The 12,610-nt window shown below is 50.0% G+C and overlaps 1 protein-coding gene across 1 annotated transcript in view; it reads right to left on the bottom strand.

Annotated features, from left to right (window-relative positions):
* Positions 1-12,610, bottom strand: part of LOC143955471 (uncharacterized) — a 38,932-nt gene that overhangs the window by 14,439 nt on the left and 11,883 nt on the right. Inside the window, exon 9 of the mRNA XM_077465513.1 lies at positions 10,600-10,786. Coding sequence (XP_077321639.1) covers positions 10,600-10,786 — 187 coding nt within the window. The remainder of the gene's footprint in view (positions 1-10,599; positions 10,787-12,610) is intronic.

Here is a 12,610-nt window from a genome sequence, read left to right as displayed (position 1 = left end):
GTGATCGGGGACACTGTAACTGGTGTGGTGGGGATCGGGGACACTGTAACTGGCGTGGAGGGGATCGGGGACACTGTAACTGGCGTGGTGGGGATCAGGGACATTGTAACTGGTGTGGAGGTGATCGGCGATACAAACTGGTGTGGTGGGGATCATGGACACTGTAACTGGCGTGGAGGTGATCAGGGACACTGTAACTGGTGTGGTGGGGATCAGGGACACTGTAACTGGCGTGGAGGGGATCGGGGACACTGTAACTGGCGTGGTGGGGATCAGGGACATTGTAACTGGTGTGGAGGTGATCGGCGATACTAACTGGTGTGGTGGGGATCATGGACACTGTAACTGGCGTGGAGGTGATCAGGGACACTGTAACTGGTGTGGTGGGGATCTGGGACACTGTAACTGGCGTGGAGGTGATCGGGGACACTGTAACTGGTGTGGTGGTGATCGGGGACACTGTAACTGGTATGGTGGGGATCGGGGACACTGTAACTGGTGTGGAGGGGATCAGGGACACTGTAACTGGTGTGGTGGGGATCGGGGACACTGTAACTGGTATGGAGGGAATCAGAGACATTGTAACTGGTGTGGTGGGGATCAGGGACATTGTAACTGGTGTGGTGGGGATCAGGGACACTGTAACTGGTCTGGTGGGGATCGGGGACACTGTAACTGATGTGGAGGGGATCAGAGACATTGTAACTGGTGTGGTGGGGATCAGGGACACTGTAACTGGTGTGGTGGTGATCGGGGACACTGTAACTGGTATGGTGGGGATCGGGGACACTGTAACTGGTGTGGAGGGGATCAGGGACACTGTAACTGGTGTGGTGGGGATCGGGGACACTGTAACTGGTGTGGAGGGAATCAGAGACATTGTAACTGGTGTGGTGGGGATCAGGGACATTGTAACTGGTGTGGTGGGGATCAGGGACACTGTAACTGGTGTGGTGGGGATCAGGGACACTGTAACTGGTGTGGTGGGGATCGGGGACACTGTAACTGGTGTGGAGGGGATCAGAGACATTGTAACTGGTGTGGTGGGGATCAGGGACACTGTAACTGGTGTGGAGGTGATCGGGGACACTGTAACTGGTGTGGAGGTGATCGGGGACACTGTAACTGGTGTGGTGGGGATCGGGGACACTGTAACTGGCGTGGAGGGGATCGGGGACATTGTAACTGGTGTGGTGGGGATCGGGGACATTGTAACTGGTGTGGTGGGGATCAGAGACACTGTAACTGGTGTGGTGGTGGTCAAGGACTAGGGATGAGCTTCGAGTTTGAGTCGAACTCACGTTCGACTCGAACATTGCCTGTTCGGCGAACAGTGAACAATTTGGGATGTTTGCGCCAAATTCGAAAAGCCACGGAACTCCCTGTACAAGTCTATGGGAGAAATGTAAAGTGCTAATTTTAAAGGCTAATATGCAAGTTATTGTCATAAAAGGTGTTTTGGGGACCCGGGTCCTGCCCCAGGGGACATGTATCAATGCAAAAAAAAGTTTTAAAAACTGAAGTTTTTTCGGGAGCAGTGATTTTAATAATGATTAAAGTGAAACAATAAAAGTGTAATATTCCTTTAAATTTCGTAACCTGGGGGGTGTCTATAGTATGCCTGTGAAGGGGCGCATGTTTCCCGTGCTTAGAACTGTCCCTGCACAAAGTGTCATTTCTGCAGGAAAAAAAGTCATTTAAAATCACTCGTGGCTATAATGAATTGTCGGCTCCCCATAATACAGAGAAGTCATTGAAAGTTAAAAAAAAAAAGCGTGGGGTTTAATTGCCAGGCCCTTCAGGTCTGGTATGGATATTAAGGGGAACCCCGCTTCAAATAAAAAAAAAATGGCGTGGGGGTCCCCCTAAAAATCCATACCAGACCCTTTATCCGAGCACGCAACCTGGCAGGCCGCAGGAAAAGAGGGGGGGATGAGAGAGCGCCCCCCCTGAACCGTACCAGGCCACATGCCCTCAACATTGGGAGCATGCTTTGGGGGTCTGTGACCCCTCAAAGCACCATGTCCCCATTTTGATGGGGACAAGGACCTCATCCCCACAACCCTGGTCGGTGGTTGTGGGGGTCTGAGGACGGGGAGCTTATCAGAATCTGGAAGCTCCCTTTAACAAGGGGACCCCCAGATCCCGCCCCCCCCCCTGTTTGAAATGGTAAGGGGGTACAAAAGTACCCCTACCATTTCACAAAGAAAGTGTAAAAATTAAAAAAAAGACAAACACACTTTTGAAAAAGTCCTTTATTAAAGCGGGAGTCCACCGGGATTCCGCGTTTTTTTTTTTTTTTTTTTTAAAAGCCAGCAGCTACAAATACTGCAGCTGCTGACTTTTAAATAGTGACACTTACCTGTCCAGCGCGCCCGCGATGTCGGCACCCGAAGCCGATCGCTCGCTCGGCTGCCGGGTCCCGCCGCCATCTTGGGTATGGGAATCAGGAAATGGAGCCTTTCGGCTTCATTTCCCGGTTTCCTACTGCGCATGCGCGAGCCGCGCGGCGCAATCCGGACGGTCCCCGCTGCCTCTGGGAGCTGTGTGTTTCCCAGCAGGCAGCGGGGCACTTGCTGAAGGGGGCAGGCGCTTGCGGAACGGGGGCGTAACGTACGCCCCGTTCCGCAGAGAGCTAGCCCGGAAGTGGGTGCAGTTACCTGGATTATCCAGGTAACTGCACCCCCCTCCCCCCTGAAAGGTGCCGATTGTGGCGCCGGAGGGGGGGGGGGATTCCGATGAGCGGAGGTCCATTTTAGGGTGGACCTCCGCTTTAAAAATTTAAAAAAGATTCCAGCGGTGGTAATCCACTCTTGCTATCCAGCGACGGATGATCATCTCTCCGGGGTCCAGCGATGGCTGATCTGATGCAGCGATGGGTGATCTCTCCGTCCAGCGCAGCGAATCCATCCATCTTCTGTCTCCACTGGAGGAGACACTGCAGGGATCCCGACGCCCGACATTTCTTATATGAGGAGGGCGGGGGCCACCTGTCACCTTTTTTAAAAATTTGGCGTGGAGTTCCCCTTAAAATGGTGTGGTATGGATATTAAGGGGAACCCCGCGTCAAATGTAAAAAAAAATGATGTGGAGTTCCCCCTAAATTCAGGTCTGGTATAGATATTTAGGAGGAACCCCACGTCATTTTTTTTTTTATTTGAAGCAGGGTTCCCCTTAATATCCATACCAGACCTGAAGGGCCTGGTAATTGTATTTGGGGGAACCCCACGCTTTTTTTTTTTTTTAATCAATGACTTCTCTGTATTATGGGGAGCCGACAATTCATTATAGCCGCGAGTGATTTTAAATGACTTTTTTTCCTGCAGAAATTACACTTTGTGCAGGGACAGTTCTAAGCACGGGAAACATGCGCCCCTTCACAGGCATACTATACACACCCCCCCCCCCCAGGTATGAATTTTGCACTGATCCATCTCCCCCAGGGCAGGACCCGGCTCCCCAAACACTTTATGACAGTAACTTGCATATTAGCCTTTAAAATTAGCACTTTAGATTTTGAACGTTCGAGTCCCATAGACTTTAATAGGGTTCTAAAGTTCACACGAAGTTTAGGTCTGTTCGCAGGTTCTGGTGCGAACCGAACAGGGGGGTGTTCGGCTCATCCTTATCAGGGACAATGTAACTAGTGTGGTGGGGATCAAGGACACTGTAACTGGTGGAGTGGTGATCGGGGACACTGTAACTGGTGTAGAGGTAATCAGGGACACTGTAACTGGTGTGGAGGTGATCGGGGACACTGTAACTGGTGTGGAGGTGATCAGGGACACTGTAACTGGTGTGGAGGTGATTGGGACACTGTAACTGGTATGGTGGTGATCAGGGACACTGTAACTGGTGTGGAGGTGATCGGGACACTGTAACTGGTGTGGTGGGGATCAGGGACACTGTAACTGGTGTGGAGGTGATCGGGACACTGTAACTGGTGTGGTGGGGATCAGGGACACTGTAACTGGTGTGGTGGTGATCAGGGACACTGTAACTGGTGTGGAGGTGATCGGGACACTGTAACTGGTGTGGTGGGGATCAGGGACACTGTAACTGGTGTGGAGGTGATCGGGGACACTGTAACTGGTGTGGAGGTAATCAGGGACACTGTAACTGGTGTGGTGGTGATCAGGGACACTGTAACTGGTGTGGAGGTGATCAGGGACACTGTAACTGGTGTGGAGGTGATCAGGGACACTGTAACTGGTATGGTGGTGATCAGGGACACTGTAACTGGTGTGGAGGTGATCAGGGACACTGTAACTGGTGTGGAGGTGATCGGGACACTGTAACTGGTGTGGTGGGGATCGGGGACACTGTAACTGGTGTGGAGGTGATCGGGGACACTGTAACTGGTGTGGAGGTCATCAGGGACACTGTAACTGGTGTGGAGGTGATCAGGGACACTGTAACTGGTGTGGAGGTGATCAGGGACAGTGTAACTGGTGTGGTGGGGATCATGGATAGAGATGGGCTGAACACCCCCTTGTTCGGTTCGCAGCAGAACTCTCGGACAGGGAAAAAGTTCTAACCCGTATAGAGAACCCCATTGAAGTCTATGGGAGCCAAACAGGAAAAATCAAAGTGCCCATTTTGAAGGCTTATATGCAAGTATTTGACCATAAAAGGGGTATAGGGGTCTTGGTACTGCACTGGGGGACATGTATCAATGCAACCTTTTTTTTTTTTAAACAATCATTCTTTTTTTTAGGAGCAGTGATTTTAATGATGCTTAAAGTGAAACATAAAAAAAAAACATTAAATATAGTGTGTGTGTGGGGGGGTCCCCTTAGTATGCATGTAAAGTGGCGCCTCTGTAGCACGCATAGAACATGCTGCAGCAAAAAATACAAATGAAAAAAAAAACGAGTTACATCACCTAAAATGACTCACGGTTGCAATAGCTGGCACCCGGCTATTTAAAAAAAAAAAAAGAGAAACAATGCCGTGGGGTCCCCTCCCAGTCCATACCAGATTTAAGGGGAACCCTATGCCAAAATCTTTAAAAAATGCTGTGGGGGTCGTCTCCAAAATCCATAACAGACCCTTATCCGGGCATGCAGCTGGGCAGGTCAGGAAAGGGTGCGTCAACCCACACGTCACAAGGGGGTGGGCCACCAGATGATGTTTCCAGATGGCCCCTCCCCTTACCTATTTAAGAAATGTCACCCATCTAGGACAGGGCCTCCACCTAGGATAGTGCCTCCACTCAGGACAGTACCTCCACCCAAGATAAGACCCCCACCCAGTACAAGGCCTCCACCTAGGATAGTGCCTCCACTCAGGACAGTACCTCCACCCAAGATAGGGCCCCCACCCAGGACAGTGCCTCTACCCAAAACAGGGCCCCCACCTAGGATAGTGCCTCCACACAGAACAGGGCCTTTACCCAGGACAGGGCCTCCACCCAGGCCAGAACCCCTACCCAGGACAGTGCCTCCTCCCAGACAGGGCCCCCACCCAGGACAGTGCTTCCAGCCAGGACAGGGCCTCCACCCAGAACAGGGCCCCCACCTAGGATAGTGCCTCCACCCAGGACAGTGCCTCTACCCAGGACAAGACCACCAACCAGTACAGGGCCTCCACCTAGGATGGACAGTGCCTCCACTCAGGACAGTACCTCCACTCAAGATAGGGGCTCCACCCAAGACAGCGCCCCCACATAGGATAGTGCCTCCACCCAGAACAGTGCATCTACCCAGGTCAGGGCCTCCACCTAGGATAGTGCTTTCACCTAGGACCGTGCCTCCACCTAGCACAGGGTCTCCACTCAGGACAGTGCCTCCTCCCAGACAGGGCCCCCAACCTGGTCAGTGCCTCTACCCAGGACAGGGCCTCCACCTAGGACAGACAGTACCTCCACTCAAGATAGGGGCTCCACTCAAGACAGCACCCCCACATAGGATAGTGCCTCCACCCAGAACAGTGCATCTACCCAGGACAGGGCCTCCACCTAGCACAGGGTCTCCACCCAGACAGGGCCCCCAATCTGGTCAGTGCCTCCATCCAGGACAGTGCTTCCAGCCAGGACAGGGCCTCCACCCAAGCCAGAACCCTTACCCAGGACAGTGCCTCCTCCCAGACAAGGCCCCCACCCTGGTCAGTGCCTCCTCCCAGGACAGTACTTTCACCTAGGACAGTGTCTCCACCCGGGATAGGGCCTCCACCCAGGACAAGACCCCTACCCAGGACAGGGCCTCCACCCAAGACAGGGCCCCTACCCAGGACAGTGCCTCTACCCAGGACAGTGCCTCTACCCAGGACAGGGCCTCCACCTAGGACAGACAGTGCCTCCACTCAAGATAGGGGCTCCACCTATCCACTCAAGATAGGGGCTCCACCTAAGACAGCACCCCCACATAGGATAGCGCCTCCACCCAGAACAGTGCATCTACCCAGGACAGGGCCTCCACCTAGCACAGGGTCTCCACCCAGGACAGTGCCTCCTCCCAGACAGGGCTCCCAACCTGGTCAGTGCCTCCATCCAGGACAGTGCTTCCAGCCAGGACAGGGCATCCACCCATAACAGGTGTGTATAAATATGGGGATTGCTGAGGGGGTGCCTACTGCTGAGCTCAGAGGAAGAAGGGATGTTCCCTTTGAAACGCGTCAGTGGCAGTTATTATAACAGCTTCAACTCTTCTGGGAAGGATGTCCACAAGGTTTAGGAGTGTGTCTATGGGAATGTTTGACCATTCTTCCAGAAGGGCATTTGTGAGTTCAGGCACTGATGTTGGACGAGAATACCTGGCTCGTAGTCTCCGCTCAAATTTACCCCAAAGGTGTTCTATTGGGTTGAGGTTAGGCCAGTCAAGTTCTTCTACCCCAAACTCACTCATCCATGTCTTTATGGACCTTGTTTTGTGCAGTGGTGCGCATTCATGTTGGAACAGGAAGGGGCCGTCCCCAAACTGTTCCCACAAAGGTGGGAGCATGAAATTGTCCAAAATGTCTTTGTATGCTGACGTATAGCCATTCCTCCACCCCAAACTCGCTCATCCATGTCTTTATGGACCTTGCATTGTGGTCATGTGTGTGTAAAGGCAGGTATCCCAAAACTTTTGGTAATATAGTTGAGCGCTACGCCCAAAGGAGCTGCTTTTGGTTCTGTCTCTCAACCCCAATAACAGTCTTAGCCCCCTCTGGCACACCCAGTGTAAGTGCAAGGAAACACACGTTATAATAAAACACAGAAATTGTCTTTACTATAAGGTTTCTGTGGAAAAGTAATGTATATATAGGTCAAGGGAGTCAACAGAACAGTAATATCTAAGACCAAGAGTTCGATATTATATTCAGGCTGCTCTCAGGGCATTCCAAACCCAAGAGCAGAGGCAAACACTTCCGCAATGCTAAGTCTATATCAGATTGGTTACCTCTACATTAGTTGGTTGTATGAGTCCAGGCAGGAGGAGAGCAGAAGAATGACCCTCTCTTATGTCAGACCCCTCTCTTCTGTCCCCTGACACCACAGACCCAACCACAAACACTGTACCCAAATCAATATTCAATGGCTTAACTCCCAAGGTAAACTATCCCACTACATATACAGAGCCCTGAACATGTCTGTGAGTGCCCGTATGGCTCCAGTCTTCAGTCCCTTGGGAGAAGGATGAGGCCTTGGAGCTTCAGCTAGCCACCCTTAGATGGTGCACATAAAATCCTGCTTGGCAAAGTGTATCTTTGATATGCTGACAGTATCCGGATTAACAAGGCAGACACTGTGACTGCTTAACAGGCCCAATTGTAGGCAAAAACGAGGTAATTCTGTCTATGTGCAGTGTCCTTGTTTCCTGCAGATGGGCAAGTGCCCTCTCACCAATCCTGTGGTCAAGGCCCAAACAAACGTCCTGGAACAGGCAGGCTCTCCTAGTGACCTGACTGGTCACCTCACACCGTCGGTGCAGGTGTGCCTGGATATGCACCTGGGATCCCCCCGACTGGCCGTGGAACTTGTAAACAAGCTGGGGGACTGACCCGGGAGGCAACACTTCGCCCCTGGGTCCAGTCTCTTCTCACGCCTTGTGGTGACTGAACTCCCTCAGAAAAACAAGATGGGGTCTTTTGTTCCTTTTCTCCCAGAGCATGCTGGGCTTTGAAGTTCCTTTCCCCATAGAAACCTGGAGGGCCGTTTGTGCTTTGGACTAGATATACCACAATGTTTTTCAGCTGTTCTGCTTGTTCTTTTTTTTTTTTTTTTTTTTTAAGTTATCTTTATTGACATTTCAAGATGTGAACAAAACACTACAGAGCCTATTGGGCATACCCAGGCTCAATCACTACAACTTACCAACTAAGAGAGAAACAAAAACAAAAAAAACAAAAGGGTAAGGCATTACGTAGAACATGCATACCTACCTAAGCCACTGTACACTCAACCACCTGTGTAGAATATCCATATCAATCTGCCGATTCTACATATCCCCTACAAAGCTTACTGTAAATACTTATGAGATAAAGTGTACATTATAATTACATATTTGCATTCACGCTCCACCCCCTCCCCATAACTATTGACTGAGCAACCCAGGGGTGTTTATGAGGCCAGAGATGCCATTTGGACAATTGGGGTACTTAGTGGAACGATACTAATCGTCCATCGAGTCAGCATTAGTGGACAGTGAGTCCGTCCAGATATCCCATACTTTGTGGAATTTTTTGGCACAACCGCGGGTCAGGTAGGTAGCCTTGTATAGTGGTAGAGCCGCATTCAATAACCTCTTCCAAAAATGTAATGAGGGCGCAGATGATGCCTTCCATCTAAGTACTATCGACTTGCGGGCATAGTAAAGTAATAATCCTAGCAGGGTTCTGATTGCCCGGCCCGGGGCCAAGGGTTCCACAAGTCCCAGCAGGCATACCTCTACAGACAGTGGTACTGGTACCGTGGTGATGGTCATAATAGAGTTGGTCACCTCAGACCAAAAAAATTCAATCTGAGAACAGCTCCAAAATATGTGAATAAAATCTGCTGAGGACGAGTTGCATCTCCAGCAGGAGGCGGGAATAGACGGATACATTTTGTGCGGACGCACGGGCGTGTAATAAACCCTATGTACTATTTTAAATTGCACCAATTTATCTCTAGCTGATACTGGCTGTGAAAAAGGACATTCCCAGATTTCTTCCCAATCTTCAGCGTCTAGTGAGGGGGAAATCGACCACCCACTTTGCCTGGAGGTTTTCTAGTCCCGTGTGTATGTTAGGAAGTATCGCTTTATATATGGTGGATAAGGGCTTTGGTAGAGCTTCGTCCCTGGGCAGAGTCTCCAGGGTCGATGTGTAAAAAGCAACCTGAGCATTATCAAACTGAGTGTTAAAGGCGTGCCTAAGCTGCAGGAATCTAAAGAAGTGTGAGTTGGGTAAATCATATTGTTGTTTCAACCGGTCAAATGACAGCAGTCGGCCTTCCAAACAGATTTGATTTATATATTTAATGCCCTTGCATGCCCAGGCACTAGGGTCGGGAATGGACCCAAATTCTGGCAATTGTGGGTTAAACCAGAGAGGGCTGTGTGGTGATATATGTCCAGAGGGCATGGGTCGCATTGATTTTGCCACCAACCACGCCCGTATGACCGCTCTCATTGACGTTGTAAGAGGGAAGGGAGCTCTGGTACCCCGGTAAAGTAGATTCCTTAGCGCCTCATATGATCCCAGATGTGCTGCTTCCAGAGCCACCGCTGCATTTGGACTCATCAGAGACCAGCCAGTTGTGGGCGTGGGATAACAGAGCCGCCAAAAAAAAAAATAGGAGTGGAGATCGGGACAAGCCAGGCCTTCCTCCCCCCAAGGTCTCTGCAGCACCGTCAGTCTGAATCTCGGCTGACCGGTTCCCCAGAGAAAAGATAATAAAATAGAGTTAATCAGGCGAAATACTTTTTTGGGGATCCAGACAGGGGCGTGTCTGAGGACATAAAGATGGGCACGTAGGAGCTTCATCTTGAATAAATTGATCCTGCCGATTAGAGAGAGGGGCAAATTCGCCCACGCCTTTAATCTAGTCCTCATCAACTGTATCAATGGCTCCATGTGAAGGGTATAATAGTCAGAGGTAGATGTGGAGATGTGAATGCCTAGATATTTAATTTTGTCTGTCCATAATAAGGGGAGGTTGGGGTCTGCTATGTCCTTTGAAGCCTTATCAATTGGTAAAATTTGGGATTTATCCCAGTTTACCTTGAGACCCGAGCAACTACTGAAGTTTGAAAGAATGGTCAGCGTCTCTTGGAGGGACTGAGCAGGGTCATTCAAGAAAAGGATGAGATCATCTGCGTATAAAGCTACTTTTTAATGTATGGCTCCCACCTGTATGCCCCTAACCCCATCCGCCTGCCTAAGGGCCGAGGCAAGAGGTTCCATCACCAGGGAAAACAGAGCCGGCGATAGCGGACAACCCTGCCTCATCCCTCTTCCAACCAAAAAGGGTGCTGACAGAGCACCATTGAGTTTTATCTGCGCTGTCGGGTCCTTATACAAAAGAGCAATCCACCTACGAAATTCTTCACCAAAACCCATAACCTCTAGAACTGAAGACATAAAAGGCCATGCCACCGAATCAAACTCCTTTTCAATGTCTAGTGAAACCATTACCCTCGTGGAGGACTCATTGGAAGGCAGCTGAAGATGTGTGAATACTCTACGTAAATTTATATCTGTTGACTTCCCAGGCATGAATCCTGTCTGGTCTATATTGATCAGGGATGGAAGAATCGCCCGCAACCTGGTCGCTAATATTTTTGTCAAGATTTTGAGATCATAGTTTAGCAAGGAGATCGGCCTATAGGAAGTACAGAGGGATTTATCTTTGCCAGGCTTAGGAATGAGGGCTATGTGTGCCTGGTACATAGAAGTGGGCAAGAACATCTGTTTTTTACTTTCAGAGAAGACCTTTAGCAGTTTTGGTGCAATTAATGAGGCATACATTCTGTACCACTCACCGGGTAGTCCATCCGGACCCGGTGTTTTGCCACTGGGAAACGAGCAAATTGCCGCCTCTATCTCCTCGGTGGTAAAATCTTTGTCTAAGAATTCGAGATCCTCCTGCGAAAGAGTGGGTAGGCGCAGAGAGTGTAAAAACTCCCTACGCCGGTCCTCAGGCCAGCCAGGGACTGCTTCATATATAGTTTTTCATAGAAGGATCTGAATTCACCCAAAATTAGCTCAGGAGTAGAGATCGTCTGACCATCAGACCCACAGATCTTCGACACCACAGTCTGTGATCTAGAGTCGGCAACTAAATTTGCTAGGAGTTTGCCATTTTTGTCCCCAGATTCAAAGATCCTCCCGGCCCAGAGAGTTCAAATCCAGATGTGTGGCCGCGGCAAGATGCAGAGAAAAAGCTCTTCTTGCCTCAGCTAGCTGACTGAAGTGATCTGGAGTCGGCGAGCCAGAAAAGGCCTCTGCCGCTCTGGCCTCCCCCTCCTCAAGTGCCTGAACCTGACAAGACATCTCAGAACGAACCGCTTTGATCGCTTAGATGTATTCTCCCCTAGTGTTAGCCTTAAATGCGTCCCAGACTACCTGAGTTGATGTTGAGTCCTCATTAATCTCCCAGTATTGTTGTAGTTTTTGGAGAAACTTCCTCCCCCACCCTCGAGTCCTGCAACCATTTAGGTGCCAAACGCCAGCAGTCTCGACTCCCGGCATCAGACAACCCCAAGGTGACCTCCAGGGGCGCATGGTCAGAGAGGCCCGCAGGTAAGTACGAGACCCCCCTCACCGCCGCCAGGGCACGTGTTACCGAAAATCAGGTCAATCCTGGAGCCTGACCTATGGGTGGCAGAGTGAAAGGAGTATGCCCTAGTGGTTTGGTGTTTCCATCGCCAGATCTCAGTGTAATTAAGTGTTTGTGCCCATTGAAGTAAGTCCGGTGAAAACACCCTATTCGGATTGGATGTGTCCAGGGATGGATCCAAAATGGAATTAAAGTCTCCAGCTATATATAGTCTGGAGAATTGTAGTGCAGCTAAATGCTCAAACAACTTATAGAGGACCCGTTGATTGAAGGGAGGAGGAACATATACATTTACTAAAGCATAGACGACTGCTCTAATCTACAGCAAGAGGATTATGAATCGGCCCTCGTGATCAGTTTGAAGATGTAGGACCTTATAAGGAAGGGATTTGCTCAACAGGATGGCCACTCCCCTGGCATAACTAGAGTATGTCGCATGAAATGATTGCCCTACCCAGGGTCTACGTAGCGCCAGAATCTTATTCCCCAGGAGATGGGTCTCCTGTAGAAACAAGATATGGGGTCTGCGACTGTTTAAGCATTTAAACATTAATGCCCTCTTTACCTTGTCGTTAAGACCCCGTACATTCCATGTTATTAATTTTAACTCCATGAAGGCAATAACAATTTATGAGACAGCATAATGATACCTACGTGTGAGAGATCACCCCTTGTGGGGCCGGGGGAGAATACAAGGAGGAGAACACCTTTTACACCGGGCCTTGTAAGCACTGGCAAAACACATGACATATAAATATCAGACAGTGGATATAGAGCGTACAAAAAAGAAAAAGAAAAAACAAAACAGTAAACTATAAACTCCCTACTGACCATGAAGCACCCCTGACAGAGAGAGAACAAAAAACA

Source organism: Lithobates pipiens, unplaced genomic scaffold (assembly GCF_037356315.1).
Source record: "Lithobates pipiens isolate NorthernLeopardFrog02 unplaced genomic scaffold, aLitPip1_a1.2 Scaffold_35, whole genome shotgun sequence".
NCBI lineage: Eukaryota > Metazoa > Chordata > Amphibia > Anura > Ranidae > Lithobates > Lithobates pipiens.
Note: the sequence above shows the minus strand (reverse complement) of the source record. Positions and strands in the feature narration are given on the sequence as shown.